The 24799-nt window shown below is 37.4% G+C and overlaps 1 protein-coding gene across 1 annotated transcript in view; it reads right to left on the bottom strand.

Annotated features, from left to right (window-relative positions):
• Positions 1–22233, bottom strand: part of LOC107550127 (neprilysin) — a 46658-nt gene extending 24425 nt beyond the window's left edge. Inside the window, exons 1-4 of the mRNA XM_016231355.1 lie at positions 21979–22233; positions 11221–11391; positions 9800–9835; positions 9485–9646 (exon numbers count right to left, since the gene is read on the bottom strand). Coding sequence (XP_016086841.1) covers positions 9485–9646; positions 9800–9835; positions 11221–11391; positions 21979–22039 — 430 coding nt within the window. The 5' untranslated portion in view covers positions 22040–22233. The remainder of the gene's footprint in view (positions 1–9484; positions 9647–9799; positions 9836–11220; positions 11392–21978) is intronic.
• Between the last annotated feature and the right edge of the window lie 2566 nt (positions 22234–24799).

Below are 24799 nucleotides of genomic sequence, written 5' to 3'. Positions count from 1 at the left end.
GTCATTAATCGATAAAAATGGTATCCCGCTTCGCTTCACTCCTTGAAGGCAGCAAGGCACGCGTTTCTCATAGGTTGTTTGTACATGACGTCATTGCTGTGGCGCAAAATGCAGCTGGAGGGCAGGAAGTGATTTTTCTATAAAGGAATTTCAAGCAGAAACTAAAAATTCCTATGTTTAGCGTTGTTTATGGATGCTCAAATCGGTCAAACCGAGAAACCACAAGGAGCTTTTATCTTGTACGAAAATGTGTTGTTCATATGGGGGGAAAAGGCAAGAAATTGACTGAAAAACGAAGGAAAAAGTGGCTTGTAAACCTGTATCTGTGGTCGGGAGGAGTCAGATAATGCTCATGTGCAAATATCAGATATAATAATATATTAATATATTAATAATATATTAATTAAAAAATATATCAATAGACACAGGCCTGCCAACTCTCTGCCAATTCAGCATGAGAAAGTAAGAATTCACTCAATACAAAGCGCCACACATAGACACAATGTAAATGAGATATTATATGTGCAGTTTAGAGAGCTTCATTGATTATAACAGAACATTGTGAGATTGCGATAAATTGAAGTGAGTGACAGCTTTTTAGTGATTACATGGAAGCGCTATTTGCTCGCTTTCTAGGCTATAATCAATTCAGAATTTGAATAAAAGTTTTTTTTTGCTGCTAACAGGACCAATGGCCACATACCCTGTACATGCAGCAAAGTTTCAGGAGTGATATATATCCCACATCTCTCATATAAATGCAGGATTCACTTTCTAAATTGCTTGTTTGCAATCAGGGTTAGTTGCTTAGCCTATATCCACCGCATCGATGACAGGAAGTATTTCAATTTAGTTGAAAAATCGCTTCTCTTCATAACATTAGGATCACGTCCAACATATGTTGTGATTTTCTGTTTATACCTTTCTCTTGTAATAGTGTCTAAATCGTACAGACTTTCCTCCATCTCATCCATTCTGCTTTTCACTTCCTGCCCTCCATCTGAATTTTGCACGACATCAGAATCACGTGATTGCAAACAAGCTATTCAAACCAGCAGTAACCCCCAAAACACGGCATGTCGCAATTTTTTGACAAAGCAGGCGAGAGCTTGATATCACTGCTGTAAAACGTGTTGTATCAAGCGTTTTGGCATTTTTTAAAATTCATAACAAGCGCAGAATTTCACTTTTACGTTCGCTGCTGAGAATGGAGATGAAGATCACTGAATAAAGGTTTGAATTTGGATCTGTTCATCGCAATCGTATGGATTCTATATTTGAAGTGAAGTGAAGTGACATGTGGCCAAGTATGGTGATCCATACTCAGAATTAGTGCTCTGCATTTATCCATCCAAAGTGCACACACACAGCAGTGAACACACAAACACCGTGAACACACACCGTGGGCAGCAGTGGGCAGCCATTTATGCTGCGGCGCCCGGGGAGCAGTTGGGGGTTCGGTGCCTTCCTCAAGGGCACCTCAGTCGTGGTATTGAAGGTGGGAGAGAGCGCTGTAAATACACTCCCCCCACCTACAATCCCTGCCGATACGAGACTCGAACCCACAATCTTTGGGTTATGAGTCCGACTCGCTATCCATTAGGCCACGACTTCTAAAGATGCGGATTACAGCGAATGAATTACATTGATGTATTTTGTGAATTTATATTGCGTTTTGGTGTATTTTCTGGTTCTATTGTCAGTCACATCATAGAACTATACTGAGAAAACACACAATTCCACAAATGTTACTCATTTTAAAGTTTTATAGCGTAATTGTGTTTAACATTACGTAATCCTTCAAAACGAGCATTCTCGTGAAATCATGTTGCAGGATAACTACTAAATAAACCAATAGTGTAAATGAGAACCTATCTTTAGAACAGGGTGGCAAATTGACTTTATTAGTACTGTATTAGTAGTAGATTAGCCATAATTATTGGCTTATTCTGGTCAAAAAACTTAAATATCACCCAATAAGTGCCATAATTAATGTGGATATAACTTTCACTTTAGAACAGGGGGTCAAATTGTCTTTATTAGTAATGTATTGGTGGCTGTTTAGCTATAATTATTGGCTTACTCAAGTCAATAAACTTGAATATCACAATGTGAATATCACTGAATGTGGGTCCTTCAAATTTTTAATCAATTGTAAATAATGGCTAATATGCCCTACTATATGTTAAGTTAATCATTAATAGTGTGTTCATGCTTAACTAATGCATAATTGTAGACAGGTTAATCATTAATTACTAGTGTATTTATAACTAACTATTGCATAATTCTGGACCCTTAAAATAAATTGTTACCAAAAGTCTTGAAACACTTGTATCATTGATCAGCCTATAGAGATATTGTGTCTATATTGTGCCCGCTGATAACGCTGTTTATTTGTATGTGCCGTCTACTGTACTTTGTTTTAGCAGCTGTTTCAATTATAGGAATAGTTCACTCAAAAAAAAATTGTCATTATTTACTCACTTTCATGTTCTAAAAACATGTTTAACATTCTTTCTTCTGTGGAATACAAAAGCAGATATTTTGAAAAAATGTCTGTAAAAAAAATGTATCCTTCAAAATGTCTTCTTGGGTTCCACTAATGAATTACTATCCTTTTAGAGTCAACTCAGGTAACTGCACTAACACACCCCAAAATTGTGTAATGCCCTATCTTGTGGAATATTTTTTTTTAGTTTAAATTGTTAGTGTGGAAGTACCACAAGTATTTAGAAAATTTTCCAGACTACCTACTAAATACACCACAGATTTAGCCTTAGAAAATAAGAGGATTGGTCATTAGTTAGCCCGCAAGTTTAAAGCTTTAATTTAAACAGTACTTTAACCAGCCATAAAATGTTTTTATTCTTTGCTTTTGTAAGCCATAATTTGTGGAACAGAAATTATAATTTTTTTTTTTTAAATCCTAAAACAGCACTGAATGTCCAAAAACACCCATTGAAGTGGAAATAAATGAAAACAGATGTATCTATATCAAAGCAAAACTACTTTTTTTTCTCTTAATAGAATGACCAAAAAAGCTTGTACATTATACAGCTCCACTGAAAGTTACTTTTTGATACTGAGATCAGCAGTAGCCTTATCTGACCCACATCTCCTGACAAAGCCCACTCTGTCCCGGCAGGAAACAGCCCTTCCCTCAAGCATCTCCTGCATGTATATGCATGAGTATTCTGCTGGCCCTGTTCAGAAAGCTTCTCGTATTTATAACCCATTTTCTGTCAACTTGATCTGGATTATGCCTCTCACAGCCTATCACAGAGGGCTAAGTCTGCAAGAGACATGTTAAGATTTAGACATTAAGTAGTGTGTAAATGTAGTGTATTTATCTTCCATTTTCTGTGATGGCAAAATCTCCCTGCTTACAGAAATTAATTAATGCAAAATGCGCTGCCTGCAGAAAAAAAAGAAAAAAAGAATGACGTAAACGCCTCTGTTTGCCTCTTTTCATATTTATCTTTTCATTTTCTCTTCCTTTATCTCCGAATCAGCCTGTTTAAAAAAACTGTCTGTGATCTCTCTCACTCTTTGTATTTCCTCCCTGCTTTTCTCTTGTTATCAGCTTTTATACTCTCTATAAATCTTTTTGATTACACGGTAACTCTAGCTATTTCCAGTGGTTCTACTGACTTACATACTGAAGTTTATATAGTGTTTTACAACTCCTCACACCTGAGAAAAGCACATGCTTCACAACCAGGAACAGAAAATACCCCCTGGCCAGATAAATGATTTGAACAGCATCCAAGGTAAATAGCCACATTTACTGTAATAAGGTACTGCATTTAATGCCACAAGTATGTGAAGCTTGGTGCTGAAGATGGAAGACTGGCTATTGATGCCAAAAACTGCTTAGATAAACTGCTAATAGGTTGTATACTGTAGAATAAAATGGAGTAGAATTTAATTCAAAATACTTTTTTGTGTACAGTATGTTCTTAGTGGCAGGTTTAATATAGGCTTGCTTTTCAGTGCCAAGTATGATGATCAATAAATAATAGTCATATTAAAAATAAGTGATCAGAGTCTGCAACAAGAGTGAAATGGAACATGTTTCTCTATGGCCCCATCAGATTGAACTGTTGAGAAGGGTCAGTGCTTTCATTATTGAGACGTCAGACTCTGTACTGGAAAAGGTGCAATGTAAGCATTATGAATGGGTTTTCAATACAGATTTGTAGAGGCTTTTATGGCATGAACTTTGGCTAATCATACTATGTATGTGACAACATATTTACAATTGGCGAAGACTCATTTGACAATGAATTACTAAAAAAACATGGCTAAACGCTAATGTGAATATTAGAGTGGAATGTATCCCTTAGTTACTATGGTCCCATGTATAATGATGCATGCGTCTTCATAAGCATTTACTCCACATATTAAACCCATCTCTCAAAGTCCCAACAGCTAAAATACAAAAGTGAGGTTGGGAAACCGAAGCATAGGCCCTGAACTCTAATTTCATCAACGCTGCATTTGCATAAAAGTCTAATCAAATCTCTAAATAGATTCTTATTTTCCAATCAGCATTTCCTTTCATCCCTCAAAAGCTCAGCACACTGAAAAATGCTAATGAGGGGATTTAGATTTCTCTGGGGAAGTCACAATCCTCACTACTCCTTGATGATTATTTGTATTTCACCCTCAGTGTTTGTTCATTGATTAGCAATGATTTTCAATTAATTAAACGTTTAACAAGGAGAGAAAATTCTTAGAAATTCTCATCAAGGCGATAGTAAATGAAAACTAAACCTTGTTGATTTTTGCCGTAAATCAAGAACTCATTACCATTCTGAATTAAAAGCGCATAAAGGAAAGGCTGATTGTAACAGATCATTAATTTTTAAAAGGTGGCACAGAGAGAGGGGCTATAAAAAATGCGCTGAGCGAGCTATGTTTTGACAAGAACTAGTATCAAGGTTAAGTTATAGCTCTGGTAGCATTTGACCCCTTAATCTTGAGCTCCCCTCAGATACAATAACATTTAACTCCACAACACATCCACAAGCCTCTGTCTGTGCACAGCCCCCTACAGCTCCTAACCTCTCCATCCAAACCTCCTGCATTTATCAGGTCAAGCCTTCCTTCCTCCGCCACCTGGAGCATGATCATTAGCACACATGCTCCCTCATCTACGCCCCCTCTAAAAACATATCTTGACCTCAAGGGGCTGCTCTGAAATTGTCCCTGTAAATCAGTGCCCATGCTGGGGTTAATAAGCTCCTCATTCCTGGTCAGACAGCTGAGGTCTAATGGCTCCAGGAGCTGAGGGCCCTCAAATTGAGGCCTCCGATCACCCCAGAGCCATTCCCATATCATCAGTCCACATCCTGTACAACCCCGCAGTATATCATCAATTCTCTCTCCATCCCTCAAGACACACTACAGTGCTATCAGCATTTATAGATGAAATTGTATTTGACTTACAGGTTTCACTACTGTATTAAGAGGAACAAGAGGCACAGCTTTAAATTTCAACATCAGAGCCTCAGGCAGAGTCTCACTGAGCTTAAAATAGCTCACATCAGACACAACTAAACTGCCGATTGAATTGATTCTACATGGTTTTAGTTGCTGCTTTAGTGGCCAAGAGGCTCTAACTAAACTCATATATTAAATATAGTGTAATTTAATTTTATTTATTTATTTTATACATTAAAGTGCCCCTATTATGGATTTTTGAAAATTGAATAAAATGTGAAAATTCACATACACATGCAGTGTGTATGTGAATGTAAACAGTCTGCAAAGTTGTAAAGCTGAAAGTGCATCATAAATAAAGTAATTGTCTCTCAGAAGAAAGTGTAGTAGTGTGTTGTGTTGTGTTTACACTCAGTGCAGCTGTAGGTCTCCGGCTAACTCGCGTTATAGTTCTGCTTATCAGCTGTCGGTGCACTATTGTCTAGAAATGTGTTGATTAACATAGAATGTCTGTCGTTCTTATTACTTGGAGTCATGATAAAGGATGGAGCAATACGTTGGTTTACAAACTGCAGTGATTTATCAGTAGCCTACTCCATGTCTGTGTTCAGCTAATGCATATACCATTATTGTTTAGGTCTTTACACAAAGCTGTGGGTCCGGTTCGCTAACATAAGTGTAAAACAACTTTACTGTTTTTCACAACTTACACTACACAGTGTCTTGTAATCTTGTAATGTCATCTGTATGGTTCTGCTGATGGAGTAATCCTGTGTTTGCGTCTCTCTATTCTAGTATTTCCTCTCCTCCTCCTACAAACGCGTATCAGTGGGCGGGGCTAAAGAAGCAGTGATGTAGAAGCAGGCGTTGATCTCCTGCGGAGGCGGTGCTTAGCCACACTATTACATCATAAAGTGGCACATTCCAAAAGGAGTCTTTTTCTGAGCTTGGTTTCAATAAAAGCTGTTTTTAAACTAACGAGAAAGTTTTGAGTTTTGAAACCTAAAGGATGTTTTTATAGTACATTGACCTGTTATATGTCAAAAGATCAAGGGAAATTTGATTTCTCAGTTCATGGCCCCTTTAAAGTACGCCATTGTTAGCTAACATCAAACTCTATGGAAATCAATAGTTGAGCCCCAGTGCACTTCACATGAAGAGTATTATTTCTATGATGCACAAATTGTTGCTGCGAAACCAGACTTATTTTTTTCCTCAATGGAAAGCATTTTAACACTGTTTGAATCGTTCCCTGTCCCCTATATAGTGCACTACGTGCCATTCACTGTACAGAAAATACTAATTCTGTGGACAAGTGACCGATTTCGGCCGCGGCTTCAGCGTCTATTTTATTGAGTAGGGGGCGGGCACTTCGGATTCTAGAGAGCATTTGATTGGACAGAAAGTTTGATGAGAAGCTGAAGTACGATGTGACGTCAAAAAAATAATTGAGCCGTTTTGGCGGAAGTGATGAACTGCAAGCTTTGAATGCTTATATCGTCTAAATGCGAATTTTGTCACTGTTTTGGAGCACACTGCCTTATAGATAACCTTAAGACTAACATATTGATACTAACACCCAAAAAACTTTAATTTTGATTTCATGGGGACATTAAAGTAGTGCCCAAAGTAGTGCAATGACCATATCTCAAATATCAAAACTCCAAATATGTCATTTCCATACCTAAAATATATATTTTACAGTCACTGTCATGCATATTCATCATAAACACAACTAAAAAGCTTCCTACCAGTCCTTCACATAACTTAACATCACAGTTTTATCATAGGTAGAATGCAATACAAGCATTTAATACAAGTCAATGTATGCAACATTTCAATCATTTAACCCACAGGGGAAAATCAACCCATGGCAACAGTTTAAAAGTAGACAAATTCCATCGGGGGGAAAAAATGTGGACTTGACAAGCCTACATACCAAACGGGTCGCCGTGATTTTGCCGTTTGATTTTCTGCCATTTGATTTTTGTTCCTGGATCAACATTACTTAAAAAAAATATAGACCAAACCCAATCCCTACCCCTAAACCTAACCCTACCCATAATTTATTCCTAAAATCAGGGAAATGATAGGTGAATAATAAGGGTGTAGAACAGTGGCGTGCGGTGGTATTTTAAAATGAGGAGGCAGTTTTATATATAAATATATATGTATATATAAATATTACATAAAAAAGAGAACAAATATAATTCTATTTTGTATTTTATAAATATTATTTTGTATTTTATTTAATATTTTTAATACTAATTATACATTTCATAGTGTTTTTATGCAAATGTTATATTTATTCCAAAATAAAAACTAAAGGCAGTAACAATTTGAACAATATTCTGGAAAGGTTTCATTAGTTAACATTATTTAACTACTTTAGTCAACATGAACTAAGAATGCACAATAGCCTACTTCTACAGCATTTACTTTATTAATCTTAGTTAATATTAACTTCAACATTTACTAATGCATTATTAAAATCAAAAGTTGTGTTTGTTAACATTAGTTTATGCACTGTGAACTAACATGAACTAACAATGAACAACTGTATTTGTATTAACTAATGTAAACAAAGATTAGTAAATACTGTTCATTGTTTGTTCATGTTAGTTAACTCATTAAATGACACCTTGTTGTAAAATGTTACCAATATTTTTTATTTGTGAACTTATGTTCAGCTGTTCTTTTTAATAGTCAACTTATTTCGGGGCATCATAAAAGCTCTGTAAACACTGCCACAGACACAAAGATATATCTTTCATGTCATCACGCTGAATGCTCACTAAAAACAGACGCAGTCATCACATTTTCAGACCATTTCAAGTTTTATTTTGACGTGACACAAAATAGTGGTATCTAAGCGAGAGAGTTGTTTACTTACTTTATAATTAGTCAATAACGCAATAATTTTCTTCATTCAGGCCGAGAGCTTGCACGAAAACAAGAGGCGGGATTTATCACACAAACCAATCACATCCAATCATAACCAATCATATCCAATTATAGCGCGATGGAGGCATTTCCTCCTCTCACGTGACTTTCCCCCATTCATTTCAATGAGCCTCCAGAAAAGTCACGGCACACTAAGGGGTCTCTGTAGAAAGTCAATGGACCGAAGGGAGGCAAGCCTCCACTGTAACTTTACCTGTGGGTGTCGCTGTTGGACAGTGTTACTTTATAAAAACAAGTAACTTTTAGACTTTTAATATCATATTTAGTCATATATGCGCTGTTTTATTTTTGTAATATCGATTATTTTCTCATCCAACTTTTTGAGGAGACACTGCCTCCCTTGCCTCCTCAGAGGAAACGCCCCTGGTGTAGAAGCATCTAACCCTGATTGTAAGCCTAAAACTGACATTTCTAGAAAACTCATCCCTCAATTCTGATTGGTTGATTGGAATGTTGTTCCAGGATCAACAAAGATGTTGATCCAGCTAGGAACATGTTGTACTTGGTGAAATCACGGTCACCATCCAACACGAGCTGCATGAGTCCGATTTCACTGACCATGGGAGAGGAGAGATGGCTGACCTGACAAGATCATGCTGGAGGATTTGCTGCTCAACAGATCCTGAGCTCATTGACAAATATCTGATCTTCCTTTACACAGAGTGCGTGTGATCGCGAAATCGAAAGTGAAAGTGACACAAGCCGCTTGCTAACAACAAACTTACAACAAAATTACAAAATTGTGTCATGTACTTTATCTTAGTGGGAGACATGGCCTGACAGCTAGTCTGCATACTCTAACTAGTTGTACGGTGTTTGCATACCCTTACTAGTTGTATGGTGTCATTTGTTTACAGATTACCCAAATCTGATTTCTGGCTTGGATCATTTGTTGAACCCACACCCTTCTCCCTATAATTTCCAGTAATTTCTTCACTATTCTATAATAGTGAAGCCAAAAATATGCCTGTTTTTCTTTTAATTGGTCTTATTGGCTTTGGATTACATGGATAATTTTTTTCAGTTGATGATCGCTAGCCCTACAGCCCATAGTAGTGAGGTGATGCCATTCTACCTTTGAGTATCACCTCCAGCTCATCTCTGAGAATGTCAAAGGTACTGTAATGTGAACTGGTCTCAGGTATGATGTTCTTCTTTAGCCAGCCACCACAGGCATACTGGTAGAAGTTGTCACAGGGGTTGACCGTGGGGTCCATGCTCTCAATGAGGCGGGATGCTACAATGCCAGAGAATATTTTTATGTATGAACTTTAAGACAATGAAAAAATTGAATGTAAAAAGTATTTAATATATATTCAAGAAAGGCTATCAGTTGACTCTTAGATATTACTTGATTAATTATTTGCTATATGTTGTAAAATATCTTTACCTGACTGTGTGCAGTCAGCTGTTATGCATACTCCATCTACAAAGAAAAAAGAAGCACAAGGGATCAGAGGTCAGGTGCAAATTAACACTATTAATAATTTATAAATCCATAGACATACAGACTCTGCTGCTCAGAGGCCTAACGAGGGAAAGGGGTTTACATGGGTAACCAGCCATATTATGGGGTAGATATTATTTGGGGAAGCACCAGTATGTGCCAGCTTGATTCAACACTGCCCTGGGAAAATAACCACAGAGCCAAATTAAGTTTTCACTTACCAGTAGTTGTCTGGTTAAATAAAAAAATTTTAATGAAGCATGGCAATGTGTTGTATATTTACAATACAGGCCTATTCACTGTTTTGTTGGCGAAAATTAGCAAAATTATTGTAATGTGTACAAAAAGTGAAATATTTGTGTCATTTATTTAAAGTATATTTTTGTATTTTTCTAATAGAAAATGATTTCCGATTTAAACCTGTTTCATTCAGCTGGAGAAAAGCAAATAAGACTCCCCATATAATAAATAAATACATGAACATTTTTGTTTAAATAGTATTTTCGCTTAACAACAGAGTGTTGATGTGCAGAACACTGCACTGACTACTGGCTACCTTTACTGACTGCACAATTTTTGGGGTTTTATTATTTATTTATGGTGTTTTATTTTATTTTGTTTTATTTGTTAGTACATAACAGAAAATATGCTACATTCACACACACACGTTGAATTTACTTGAACAAATTATGTTACTTAACTGGTTCATGTGGAACTGATGTACACTTTTTTTCAGTGTAGTTATCTTTATAATACATTTTTATTTTATGTTGTATGAATATTTCCTTTGGGAAAAGAATATTTGTGATTAATAATTAGGGTTGGAATTAATAATTTGTGTTATAAGTCCCTGTGTAATATGCTTTGCATAAACATTGTGGATTATTTCTCTGTAATAGACTTAGACTTGTTAAGACTTGTATGATAATTTGTATTAACTTGACATTATTTATTTGCTTGTGTAAAATGAGTTTAGCAAGGTACTAACTCTCATTTGAGTGTTAGTAGAGTATTAGTAGACTGGTAGGGTTGTGGGGGAATAAGTTGACATGTACTTGCAAAGTTACGTATAGTGAGTAGAATGTCTGCTGAGGGACCATCAAAATAAAGTGTTAGCAGATATTAAGCAGACAGTCTACTAATACTCTAATGAGAGTCAGTTGATATATATAGGTGCAATGTTACATATAGTCAACAAAATATTTAAAAGGGACCATCACAATTAAGTGTGAATACAGTATGGCCAAAGAAGAACTTTAGCTTTTCCAATAATTTCTATATTGACCACAATGGAAAAGGCAGCTTAAAAGCAGCACTGCCTGTATTTCTGTCACACAATAGCACAAAGAATCTCATGCACTCACCTTTGCCACTCTGTGTGATGAAGAGGATGATGAGGGCCACAATAATGACAAACAGCAGCGATACAATTGTCAGAAGACCAATCTCCAGTGAAGTCCAGTGGGGCTTTTTTTTCTGAGTGTTGTTGTCAGCCATGGTCTGCTGTCCCTCTGGGGCAGCCTGTAGAAACTCACCTAAAAAGAGTTAAAGAAATTCAGATTCAGTGGAATTCAAGTACAGGTAATTTCACAGTGGTTTCTTTGAGTATGGTCTCTCTTAACACATATCTCCTGTCCTTCGTCACAGAACGTACCTGTTTTTTACAGATTTCAGACATGCACAGTCCACACTTTGAGCTGTTAAGTTTTTTGCAACAGAGAATTAATCATTGATCCCGCCATGCCACACACACACACTCCCGATTCACACTGACTCACTGACTCTAGTCATACATACGTTGAAGCGATCACACTAACACTGCGTTACAAGCCGAGGCAGAGACCTGACTCTGCAGATGGGCAGCTCCTGCTGTGTTCTGGCTGAGATGACAGGACCTCGACCTGGGGACAAAGTCCCTTTGAAGGAGGCTGACACTCTCTCACACACATACACAAATACACAACACAGCATCCCAGGCCAAATACACACAGACCCAAACTCACATTCACACTGCGGCACATTCACACAATCTGGTTTCTTTCAATTTCTGTTGTATTTATGGATAATAAAAGTAAAGTCTCTTTAGCAACAGGGTTTTGTTTTGGGGAGGGGAGGTGGGGGTGTTGGGGTGGAGGGAAGGATGGCAAATTAGTCACTTCTGGCTAAATTGTACTTCAAGTGGGCAGTGTCTCTTAGCTCAGTCACATCACAACATCTGCATGGGTTAGATCCGGCCAGTTAATCTTCTGGACTTTTAGAGGAAAACATGTGACTGGTGTAAATATTTTAGACAGGGACTGGTTTTATAACAGCACTGCAGTTAATTATACTTAAACATGAATAATAAACAACTTGTAAAACTAAGCTGGAGACAGGCACACTTTTAATCACACACTTGATCACACTTGTCACACATACTCTGATGAAATGGCTCTTCTTTCATGTACAGTATAAGCATTTGCATGTGCAGACAACCCTGTCATGACTAACACTACTTGACAAGTCTGAGTCTTCTCTTAAAATCCCTGCAGCCAACGTGATATTGAGAGTATTCATATGTATTTTACATAAAATGTGGTTCTACCACACATACATTTATTTACATTTGCATAGACACTAAAACATACAGTAATAATAATGACAGCATCTAAAATGTAAATCACTTTTGTTTACAGACATACAAAAAATCCTTATTTAATCAATGAATATTTCATTCATGCACTTAATTGGGATTGATTCTATTGTATTTATAATCAATGAGATTATATTTTTCAGTTGCATTTATTAAAAGCAGTTGGCTCATTTACTCAATTTGAAATTCTAACATTTCGGTTCTGGGTGACTCCTGGAGCAAGCTCGTTTCAAAGAATTACATAATTTTAAACAAGACTACACTTTAAAATCTTAAAATGAATAAAATGTCTGTAATCATTTACCATTATTTATGTAATATTTCGTTTGCCACGGGACACGGCAGTTTGCAGTGAATAAAAAATGACCAAAGTACACCACAGGCGCACCATAAAATGATCTTAAACATAATACATTTTATGTTTGATCTGTAATCAAAATTTCCAAAAAATGTGTTTTTGTACCTTTTAATGTTATGTATGAATACCTATGTATAACCAAAACCAGGCAGCTGCAATAGTATAAAAATTGTTTAAAAAAGTTTTCAAGTGTATTTGTAATTTGTGAGGAAACTGACAAATTTTTATTTATTTTTTTGGTGAACTATATCCCTAAAGAGAGTCTAAATACTAGATTATTAGTGATAACGTATAAAATATAGCCTAATAACTATATTGAAAGCTTAGAAATCACTTGAAGGTAGAGGTGAAGTATTTTGTATTTCGGTAAAGCTACATTTTGTACTTCACCTTTAAATGGGCAGAACATGACAGTGAATGCCGCTTAGAATGCTTAGTATATGCTGTCAGACTTTAGTTTCCTCCACATGTGCTGATAATAGGCCATTAAAGAAATAGAGAGTGATGTACTCTGAGCTGGATAATTGAGAAGCTTTACTGGCCACAGAACCACTCCAGGGCTTCCCACCAGTTTTACGTGTTTTCATGTAGAGATCCAGCCTTTATAGCTGATACAGAGAAAGTCTAAATTTCTACGTTTTTTTTTTTAATACTAGGTTCATAATTTTTTGGCTGCATAGAGTAGAGTTTTCCAACAGGGGGATCTCTTAAAACTGCAGGAAGTTTGTAAGATTGTGTCAGAGATCTGTAAGTAAATAAAATTGAAGTAATTTTTAAACTTTAAAACTTTGTTCAGTATAGCTAAATGTAACAATGAATATTTTTCATTTTGTTTTGTCTGATTTCTGAAGACCAGTAAACAACTATGGGAGATTTAACACCCTCACAGGCACACTCCCACATTCTCGGTTATCAGCAATATGACGATTTGGTGCTCAAGGAACATTTGTATTGCTTAATATTTTTGTGGAAACCATGATACAAATTTTCAGGATTCTTTGATACATTGATAGTTCAAAACTACAGCATTTATTTGAAGTAGAAATCTTTTCTAACATTATAAACATATTTACTGTCACACATCAATTTACTGCATCCTTACTGAATAAAAGCATTAATTTCTTTAAAAAAAAAAAGAACCTTACTGACCCCCAAACTTTTGAACAACAGTGTATATAGTGGAATATGTTAAACAGTGAAGCTCAGTGAGTATGAAATACTGTAATTTGTTCAAAAAGTAAAGAGATGACATTGCTGAAGGCCAGCAGCAAAACATCTTTGCACCATATTTAAGATCAAGTTTCAGCATATGCTTCTATTTTACTATGACTTTTTATTATTTTCTTATAGCTTTTTTCTTTGACAACATTGTAACAAAAAGTCATGCTAATAAAGAGGTTGAAATAAAGGGAAATCGGTTGGGAACGTCTGATTTGTGACTAATCTTTTTTTTTTCTTGAAGAAATACATAAACAGAAGATAACAGACAGCTCATTTTGTTTTTTCCCTCTTTTTTATGTCTGTCCTTCACAAGTTCTGCAACTGCTGTGAAAGGAATATGCGAAATGTGACCTCTAATTATGTCAACATACATTCTCCATATTATGAGGAAGATATTACCATTCCTTCATTCACATTCTAAAAAAATCTTAACCACATATTGAGTTTATCTTGTGGGCAATATCTTTACTAAATTCTATTTAGATAAGGTACATCTACAGCGATGAACAAAACTGTGAATCTCTCCCAACCCTAGTCTGTGATATTACCCTAAGTGGCTATGTAACAGCTTATGCATGTCCTCTGACTCCCCACTGTGGACATGATCAGAGCTCAGGGCAGAACTGTTTCTCCTTGTTTATCTACTCGTGACTGTGACAGGTCTGAAGCAAATCAGAACCAAGGGCGTCTTCATCAGCTTTGACTTTCCAAATCCATCTAGGACACTCAGGCAGGGATGTGATTTAGATTATTGTAAGGGGGGGTGCAAGAGATAGTGACTGATGCGTCACTCGCCACACCAGGCATAATCCTGACATGCATGGAGAGTCCCAGGACCCCCAGATTGGATGTCGTCTGACGTATGTGGATCAGCAGGGATTCAACCCACCTTAGCGGGGGTACTGCATCTCCCTGAAGGACTAAGGAACAGGAAGACCTTTCAACCTAATCTCTTCCAGCACAGTCATGCTGGTGTGTTCACAAACCAAACTTATACTAAATAGATGCTTTAAGAAAATGAATCATGTTTTTACTCCATGACATAATGGCATACTGTATACATACATATAGGTTGATGTCCCCAAAGCGAAACAGCCCATTACAGCAAAACTGACTCAACCAATGGCATAAACCTCAGGGAAAGACTATCTTTTTATTTATTTATTTATATAAGAAAATATTTTGTTTGTTTTCCATACAATGAATGTGGAGTCCACACAAAATGCACAATGAATAAAAAACATTCTTCAATATATCTCCATGGGCATTCTTATAATGAATAGGGTAAGATGAAGATGCCCCTTTAAGAATGCATTTACTTTTAAATTGTAACATATTTAAATTTAAGCATCTAAATAAGCATCTAATCTGATTTAATTCTTTTTTCATTTTCATGGACTTTTAGTTTGTAATTCATTGTTCCTGTGTTTAGTCCCTGTTTACTTTAATCCTGTTTCTAGTTTGTTTCCATAGTTACCCAGAGTTTGTTTCCAGAGTTAACTGATTAGTCCCAACTGTGCCTCGTTTTAACCCTCATCATTTTTTATATATTGCCTTCAGTTTGTTCAGTTCCTTGTCTTGTGTTAATTTTGCTGTTGCATGTTTTTCCAACTTCTTTCCTCAAAGGTCTAATTTTACCTTTTTATTTCAAATTTAAAATAGCCTACACAAAAAAGGACCAGAGACACAAAATAATAAAATAACCTCAAAACTGTTTTAACTGACTAAATCTTACAAATATTGATATGTGGATTAAAATAAAAAAATAAAAATAGCGTATCCAGCCTTAAAAAATTTAGGAGGCCGCCATCTTGCCCGGGAGGCATCTTACCCTATACATTTTTCTAGTTATGCCAAGTTCTAAAATATTTTCCCAGGTAGAATCTTAATCTTTATCCAGTAAATAAGAAACAGCAGGAAAGGCAACTAGTAATTATCATCAGCTAGAGTGAGTGCTTTTTCCATGTTTTTCAGAAAACATGTTTTTCAGAAAAAGATCACAACATCTTAGTAATTAGTAGTAAATTAGATCAAATTCCATAGATATTTCACAGTGACAATTACCCTAAAGCCTGTGTTATACTTTCCGCGCGTACAATCCGGACGCGGACAGACTACTTGCAATTATACTACCGAAACTGTCTGCTCCGTGGACGTGTTCCATACATGCGTAGTAGATCGGCTTGAACAATAAACAAACATGTGAACAAAGAATTGCCCAGAGTTATTGCACATCGAACTGTCTTTATATTGTTTTATCGACAAATTGTACAGGTTCGAGTAGCAACGGGCTTCTTCACACAGCCTACAAAAAATGGGAGGCATGCGGATGTCCACTCAGAGCCTCCGCGCACACTCTCCGATGACGATTTTTACGTCACGCGTACCATAGCGGACACTAGCGGACTAGCGCACGCGGAAAGTATAACACAGGCTTAGGGGTGGCAGAGACTTTAGAATTGAATTAGCAATCTAATGCTTAAGAGAAAGTTGCCTCGCACTTGCTTCAAAAATTCTAGGTTGGAGCTCAACTGTGAGGGTCACCCATAATGCAAATTTAGTGCTTCAGTGCAGCTTTTACTGTAAGAGCTTCTGTTTGACTTCTTGTTGGCACTGTCATGGTGAAACACAGACTTGGCTATAATATCTGCCGTCTGCTTCGCTTCTGGCACAGCAATGGTGAATCCTCTAAGCATGTCTGTTAAGACAAACACATCCTCATACCCTCCAGATGACTTCATCAAAATGTATGCATAACAGCTCTCGGAAACTGTTGTGCTTGTACAGCTCATAGAGAATACATCTGTACTGTAACTAAATCACACTGTTTACACTTTTATCTTAAATGTCTTTGATCAGGCTTCTGAACTTTTGATGCTGTTAAACTTAGCAATATAACCCCAGTGTTTATGCTAGGCTTTAAATACTTTATAGACACAATAACAGACAAAAAAAATGCATCTCCAGAAGCTCTTTTCTGTGGTTTTGTACTCTGGCTGAAGTTTGACAGGAATACTTGACAAGGCATCTGCAATTACATTCTATTTACAAGTCTCACAGTGCACTTCAAACGCTGCCAGTTGGGACATCAGATTTCTGCATCTGCCATGGTATTAATTTCTTTCCATGTTTGCTTGTGCTGCATTTTGAAACCTGTCCTCAGAAAAAACATGTCAGATAGTAAGATGTTAAAACATTTAGAATTTTAAACCTAGGCTCATTGGAAAAATGTGTCTTTATAACATTGATTGCTGGCAGTTCGGAAATGAAATGTCCAGTGAGTGGTGCTAAAACGTTGATTGTCTCTTGCGTTTGAAAATAACTTATCTCTCACAGATTGCTTAAGCTAAGTATAAGTGCATGACGAAGAAGAATAGTTCAATACACAGTCTTTAATAAATCCACAGGAAAACAAATAGAGGAAATCCAAAACAGCAAAGCAAAATAATATCCACATTAATAACCGGCAACAGAGAGAGAATAAAAACAGAAGGAAAAAAGTCCTGGACCGTGACAATACTCCCCCTCCATCCAGGCACGACCTCGTGCTGTAACAAAACAAGGGACAGAGGGGGACTTTGGAGGAAGACAAAGGAGTGGAGTTAGGATGAGAGGGGGGATGGCGAAGGGCAGGCAGGAAGGCAGGCAGATGACCAGGGGGGCGACGATGGGATCCAGGGTTTCGAAGATGGTGGGAGGAGCCAGGGAGAAGACAGGAGGGAGTCGGAGCAGGAGGAGCCTGGCGGGACCCAGACCGTAGACATGAAGGCGGCCCACGGTGGAGCCGATGGAGGGAGGAGCCATGGTGGAGGAAGGGCTGATGACTCCAGGAGGCCGACTGACAGCGGCGGAGCAGGTGGTTGAGGAGCCCAGGATGGAGACGGAGAGCCGCAGAGCCAGGAAGACACCGAGGACCCTGAGGGCCAAGGCGGAGCAGATGGCTCAGACGATAGGGGGGGGATCCGGAAGGCCACGGTGGAGCCAGAGCGACAGAGGACCAAGTTGGAACCAGAGGGAGGGAGGAGTCCAATGGAGCCAGAGAGACAAAGGGACAAGGCAAAGTCGAAGGAGTGTAGTCCCAATGTGAGGGCAGGTCGATGACTGACCAAGGCAGAGCCAGAGGGACGAGGGAGCCCGGCGGAGCTGGTGGACTGACGACCCATGGTGGAGCCACTGGGTCGATGTACCGAGGCAGAGTTTGGGCATCCGAGGTCGGAGGCGGAGACCACAGTAGAGTTGGAGACTGACAGACCCAAAGCGAATCCACTCAACAGATGGAGAGCTGAGGATGGGCTGAGGGACTGGCAGGATGCAGCGGCAGCATGGCAGAAGATGGCAGACTCATGAGAGGAGGTGGGAGAGGGAGGCTGGGTGGTAATTTGTGACGGACGGGACTTTTTGGGAAGGTGTATTACGCCCAAACACATCAAAGCGTGACTTCCAGCACAGGAAGCGTGGCGGACAGGAGAACGACCTCCAGGGTCGTGACATGGATGACAGACAGTTTATAAACGCCCTCCTTGGCCATAAGAGGAAAGGCAGAGAGTTCAGAAGAAGACGGGAGAAGATAGGCGAGACTTTCCTCCGTGCCCTTACTCTCCACTGTGTAATCCTCCTTGGCAGACTTCGTTGCCAGCTCACACACCTGGTCAGACGTCAAGTGAGGCACTGGCTCTGGGGCGATCCTCAGCTCTGTTGCTCCTTTTAGCGATGGCTCTCCATCTCTGGCTGGGCTCTGGCTGTTGCAGCTGGGTGGTGATTGGCTGGGCTCTGGGTCAGGAGTGGGGCTGGTGAGTTCCTCATCAGCGTAGTAAGCAGTCACCAGCGAGTTACAGCTTGCCAGCACCCACTCCACGAAGGTGGCGAAGCTCTCCAGAGGACCCCTCCCGGACAACTTTGCCTGTGTAGCGGTGTTGAGGCTCGCCTGGTAAAAGGAACACAGGCAGCTGTCCGGGTACTGCGGGATATTGGTATTCTCTGCAAAGATCACAGTATGGGCCTAAAGAGAGCGGGTTCCCTGCTCCAGCAGGAGGAGAAGGAATTCGGGATAGTCCATAATAAATAAAAGAAAAACTTTCAAAAAACAAAAAGCAAACGCGGACACACACACCGGTTATTCTGTTTAGGGCCGGTTATTCTGTCACAGATTGCTTAAGCTAAGTATAAGCGCACGACGAAGAAGAATAGTTCATTACACAGTCTTTAATAAATCCACAGGGAAACAAACAGATGAATTCCAAAACAGCAAAGCAAAAGCATATCCACATTAATAACCGGCAACAGAGAGAACTAAACTGGGAAAATAGAAACAGAAGGAAACACAAACAAAAGTCCAGGACCGTGACAGTATCACATTCACTAAACCCTACCCTAAACCTAACTGATCGTGTTAACAAAAGCAGACATGAGATGAAAATGCATTTGCTGAAACAAACATGGCATTGTAGCTTGTCTTTACAAGTGTTTGTGCTCTTTTATTGCTGTAACAGGTGAACTACCTAGCAAGTTTACTATATGTCAGAAAAGCCATACATATGGAGCTGATTATGTGAAAAAATAGGTTATAACATAGTAACATAGTGCAAGGAACTATGTGAAAATAAGCCTTCATAGAATAATCTGTCCTTTCTCATTATTTATAATTTGGAAACTACAGTGAATTGTACGTAAATGTGCATTTTTTCCAGCAAGCCTGTGTTGATTTTATCCCTTTTTATACTGCAGCTTTTCAGATCTCCATGTGGTGTGAGTGACACTATACCTTTTTTTTTTTTTCAGATTAACATTATTGGTGCCATGTATCAGGGGGTATGCAAAAGGGGATCTAGATGACTTTAATAATAATATAAATATGCCCAAATGAGCTAAACAAATTTTGTTGGGAAGTAAAGCATATGCTAAGGCAGGATTTGGCCATAAAATGTATGACACATTTTGTTTTAAAAGTTTGAAAGTTTTTTTTTGACAATGGTGAAAAGGTGAAGGACAGCATCACACAGCCACAGTGTTTATACTGTTTAGCGAAATCAACATGACTTATAGTTGTCTCTGAATATTTAGTTGGTACTATAATGCAAAAAAAAGTAAAAATGGCTTTAACTCTTTGTGTTGTTTTTTAAAATAGAATGTACAAAAAAATGCACATAAAATTATACATATTAATGTATACTGCTTAATTTTTGATTTTTATAAAATATCTTATTAATTATTTAACTGTACATGAATGTTATATAATTAATATCTTATTAATTATATAACATTCATGTACAGTTAAATGCTTAGGAACACACATTTTCTTTAAACACAAAACCTATTTATTAAATACTTTTAGTATCTAAAAGTATGTCTATTAAAAATACATAGTTTTTATGTTTAGTTGACTACAATATCAGCAACAAGATGTGCAAAGCTGGACTAAGTTTGTCAGGCTTCTTTTAACACGTCAAATTGTCTGTTGTACTCTGCAACATCTTTAAAACACCTTAGCAGAACTATAATATCTAATTTTCTAGGGCTTTATAAACTATAATGAAAATGATGAGGACGTCAGGGTTAATTTTAAGAGGAACATGACAGAGAGCAATGTCATTCAGCAACAGGAACATGATGGTGGATAAGTAATGAGTAATGAGTTTGTTGCATTCAGAGTTCATTTCACATATCTCAAAACTTAAGATATATAGATATATATATATCTTATATAGACAGGTAAATATTAATGCAGATTCTTCAGTCATGGAGGTTTGACATGTTCAAAGATGTAAAAGACACAACAGGCCGGAGACTTAAATGCCTGATAAAAGTCTATCAGCGGCAATAGATTGTTTGAGCATGTTGTGCTTATCTGAGATGAAACACTCATGACCACATGGCTTATCATGTGTTCAGTGAGGAGGTGTCACCACTGTTGTAGCTTACAGGTCCTGCATGTTATGTACTTTTCTCCATCTCTATGTCCTCACACACAGTATGTCACTTTAGAACATTTATCTGGGACAACCTGAGCAGATAACACATCTATGTCATATAAGGTTTCTCAATATGCAAAACATGTCTGATGCATTTAAATGTACATTTCAGCCCATGATAATTCAGCTGTAGAAAAGAGTGTTTTAGTGTTTGGAGAGTGTAGCATGTGAGTTGTAAAACCACCATTGAATTGAATTAGAAATCAGTTACATGCACAAAATCAACTTAATACATACCCATAACCACCTTATTTATATATGTATTTAATGTTTATATAAAACTAGAAATACCACTACCGATCATATGAAGATCTGTAACACTTTCAATATTCTTCGAAAGACTGCACAAAATGAGACAAAAATGTATTTAATTTTTGTTTCCAATTTCATTTGCTCTTTTGATTGTCAGTTGTTTCCTATAGGCTATGCATCCTGTGTTACACTATAGGGTAGTGTGTACTGTATAAACAGCACAGTTTTGGGATGTTATACATTTTTGAACTACTTTTATTTGTAACAAACAAATATGTGAATATTTGCAAGAGAAAAAACACTTAGTTACAGATGTACAGTAAAATGTTTTCACTACTTGTAGGTGACAAGCATTAACATAAATGCCACATAAATAAATAAATAAAGTCGTTAAATTGCCAAGGAACATGGACATCAGAGTTGTTAATTAAGCATTTAATTTTAGCTTTACTTTATATTTCATTTATCGGAGACGCTATTTAAAGGCGGTTAAATACTGAAACGCATTAAGTATGCAGTCCATACTTTCAGAGCAGTGTGTATTTTAATATATAATAAGGACATAGCAACAAATACTATTAAATAAAACCAGAGAATAACAACTTTTAGCATTTCCCAAGCAGTGCCTAAATGAAATATCTTGGTCAGCACACCATGTTTCTAAGCCATGTGCAGCATGCGTAAGACTCACCAGGTGTCTCTGGAAATTTGCGATCGATGATATAAATGGGCATCACCAACCGCTCAAGCATCCATCAAATCCGTGAGAAAGATACCCTCCTTCCAGATCGATGACTTTAAGAGTATTCTGGGTTCCCAGGATATCAATAACAAATCATTCAGTGCTGTCAGTTCCCTTGGCTACCTGTTAACGTCGCGATAACGGGGTGTCCTTGTGTCACACAGTTATTATCGGTGCGCTTAAGAAAACACCTGGAAAACGCCTTAGGATTAATTCAGCGAAACGAACGCTGTGAGACAACAGCGAAGTACTTAAGTTCAGCCGGTGTCTAATGTTGCCTCCCACGAAAGGCGGTGTTAAAGAGTGACTGAGGCTGGCAGCAATGCCAGCGCGGAGTCGAGCGCGCAACTGTGCGCTGATCTCGCACCAGTAAAGGATCAACCCGTAACTCTGCGCTCCACTTAGATGCGTATATTTCAGGCACTTCTGCACTTTTTCTTGAATCTGTAAAGGTTTTCCCTACTGTGAGAGTTATACTAAGACATTTAAGTGTTCCGACAGCAATTCTCGGGGAACAATCCTTGATGTTCTTCTCGCGCAAAATGTTCTGTTGGCTCATCTAGAACAGCTAGCTCTAACCGTCAACTGTCTTCCTACGTTTTAAAGAAACCATTAAAGTTTTTTTGTGATTCTTTTGATTTATTATATCTACAAGCGCTCGAATAGCGTACTGTTGCTATAGCAACCTCTTCAGGCGACTTTTGTTCATGTGCAACAATTTAACTTTTGTGTTTTTAAGTGTTGTCTGAAATCCTTAATTAAGGGTTAAGGTTTTAACCCCAACCCATATAATTCACATAATTTCATTATTTATAAAGGTCTGCACTATATGTCCACACTGATGATGGCAGGCAAATGAAAACATTTGAAAACAAGACCGTTGGAGCAAGTATTAATGAATGTCAACTTTCAGTTGGTCATGAAACCTGTTTGTCTTACTTTACCTTAATGTCTCACTTCTGGCTGAACTTGCCATAGTAATATCAACCACACTTAAAACTATCTGAAAAACTTTTTTTTTTTGTAATTTGATTTATGTTTGCAATTCATATTTAGAATTTCAGACCAGCTTCTCCCACAGATGGGAGATAAATACCATCGCATAAAATAGGCTATGTCTAAGTTATCATAATAGTGTTCATTTTAATATTGAACATGTGGAAAAGTTTTATAATTGCAGCTGTGTGACAAAAAAAAAAAAAGTTTGCAGTCAATGTAGAAATAACAAACGTAATCAGGCTATAAATATTACAGTAAAATAGCTAAATTAATAAGTGCTTTGCATTTCTTTGTGTTTTCACATTTTGCTTGTGCTATTCCAGACCCTGTTGTTTCCCCCACATTACCATTTAACAGCAAAAGGTCAAAACAGCACAAACCTGTGAGGTCAGTGACATGCCACAGGTTTAACACGGTAGTGAAACTACAGGCCAATTTGACACCACTACTCTCTTTGCAGCAGACTATGGTAACAGTCCTTTTAAACAGGTTTTAGGCCTATGTGAGATTAAATATGTTTCAATATGATTTGTTACACCAGCGTTCCCCCAAAACATGAATTCTGAAGTGGTTAAAAGTTTTCATTTAAGTTCTTGTCCAAGTCCTCTGTGCTCTAATTGTTTTTATGTTTAACTCTAAATCATTTAGACTAGTGTACTCAAAACAAAACAAAAAGAATCCGTGTCCACATTTTTATTTAAACAAAGGGACTTTGGAAAACAATCTGTTCCTCTTCAGCACAGTTTATATTACCATATGCAGTCACTTTATTGTATTGTGCAATCAGGGGTTCATCAAGGAACCAACTTTTGTTCCACCATCACTGAGAGCCCAGTGCACTTAATATAATGACACACACCAGGACAGGATGTCTTTGGTGACTCCAGAGGTTATTCGAGATCTGAAATAGTGTAGGGCTAATGAGGACCACTCTTATTTGGTTTGTTATCTGACTGTCCAAAGGGAGTACAAAAGACCACAGACCAGTTGGAAGGTGGTAGTCCACCGAACCCCCCCACCCCTCCACCCATTAAGACTTGGCCAGTAATTTCCCTTAAGCCATCATCAGATTTACTTCCTTTTCTGTAGAATGTTTATTTCCTTTTCTCTTTCACCACATCCACCTTTCACATTAACCTTATCTGCTCCTTGTTTTCTGTTCTGTTATCTATCCATCTGTTTTGTGCACAATAAAATTTGATGTCTGGAATATTTGCTAATTTAGTTCTCATATAGCACAAATTGTAAAAATATTTCAAAGAGGCCATTATACTCCACTAGATTTAATTGCCTTTATTTTAAATGAAGATATGTCATAGTAGCAACAATTTAGATCGAATGATTTCACTCAATTAACCTGCAGCTTTAAATGAATAGATGTCAGAAATGTATATGTAACTCATGGAATTACTGAATAATTATCCTTTTGAGTCTCACAATAAAAAAAATGTAAATAAAATAAAACCACAATGTGCAAATAGACACAAAAAAACTTCAACATTTTCAACATAATGTCACAGATCACACTATTTTCCAGAGACACAAAATTGATCTCAAAACTCTTTCTACTGACTAAATCTCACAAATATATATATATGAAATATATTAATATAAAACGACAAAATTAAGAAGTGCGTAGCCATTTATTCATTGAGATTTTTTGCCATCTATGGAAAAGAGAAAAAAATTAAAGCATGGGACGGTCATCTTACCCTCTATATATTATAGCTCAAACTGTACAGTATATAGATAAAGATATATTTGTGTGTGT

This window comes from Sinocyclocheilus grahami, unplaced genomic scaffold (assembly GCF_001515645.1).
Source record: "Sinocyclocheilus grahami isolate Dianchi unplaced genomic scaffold, SAMN03320097.WGS_v1.1 scaffold388.1, whole genome shotgun sequence".
Lineage (NCBI taxonomy): Eukaryota > Metazoa > Chordata > Actinopteri > Cypriniformes > Cyprinidae > Sinocyclocheilus > Sinocyclocheilus grahami.
This window is presented reverse-complemented; position numbering and strand designations above follow the sequence as displayed.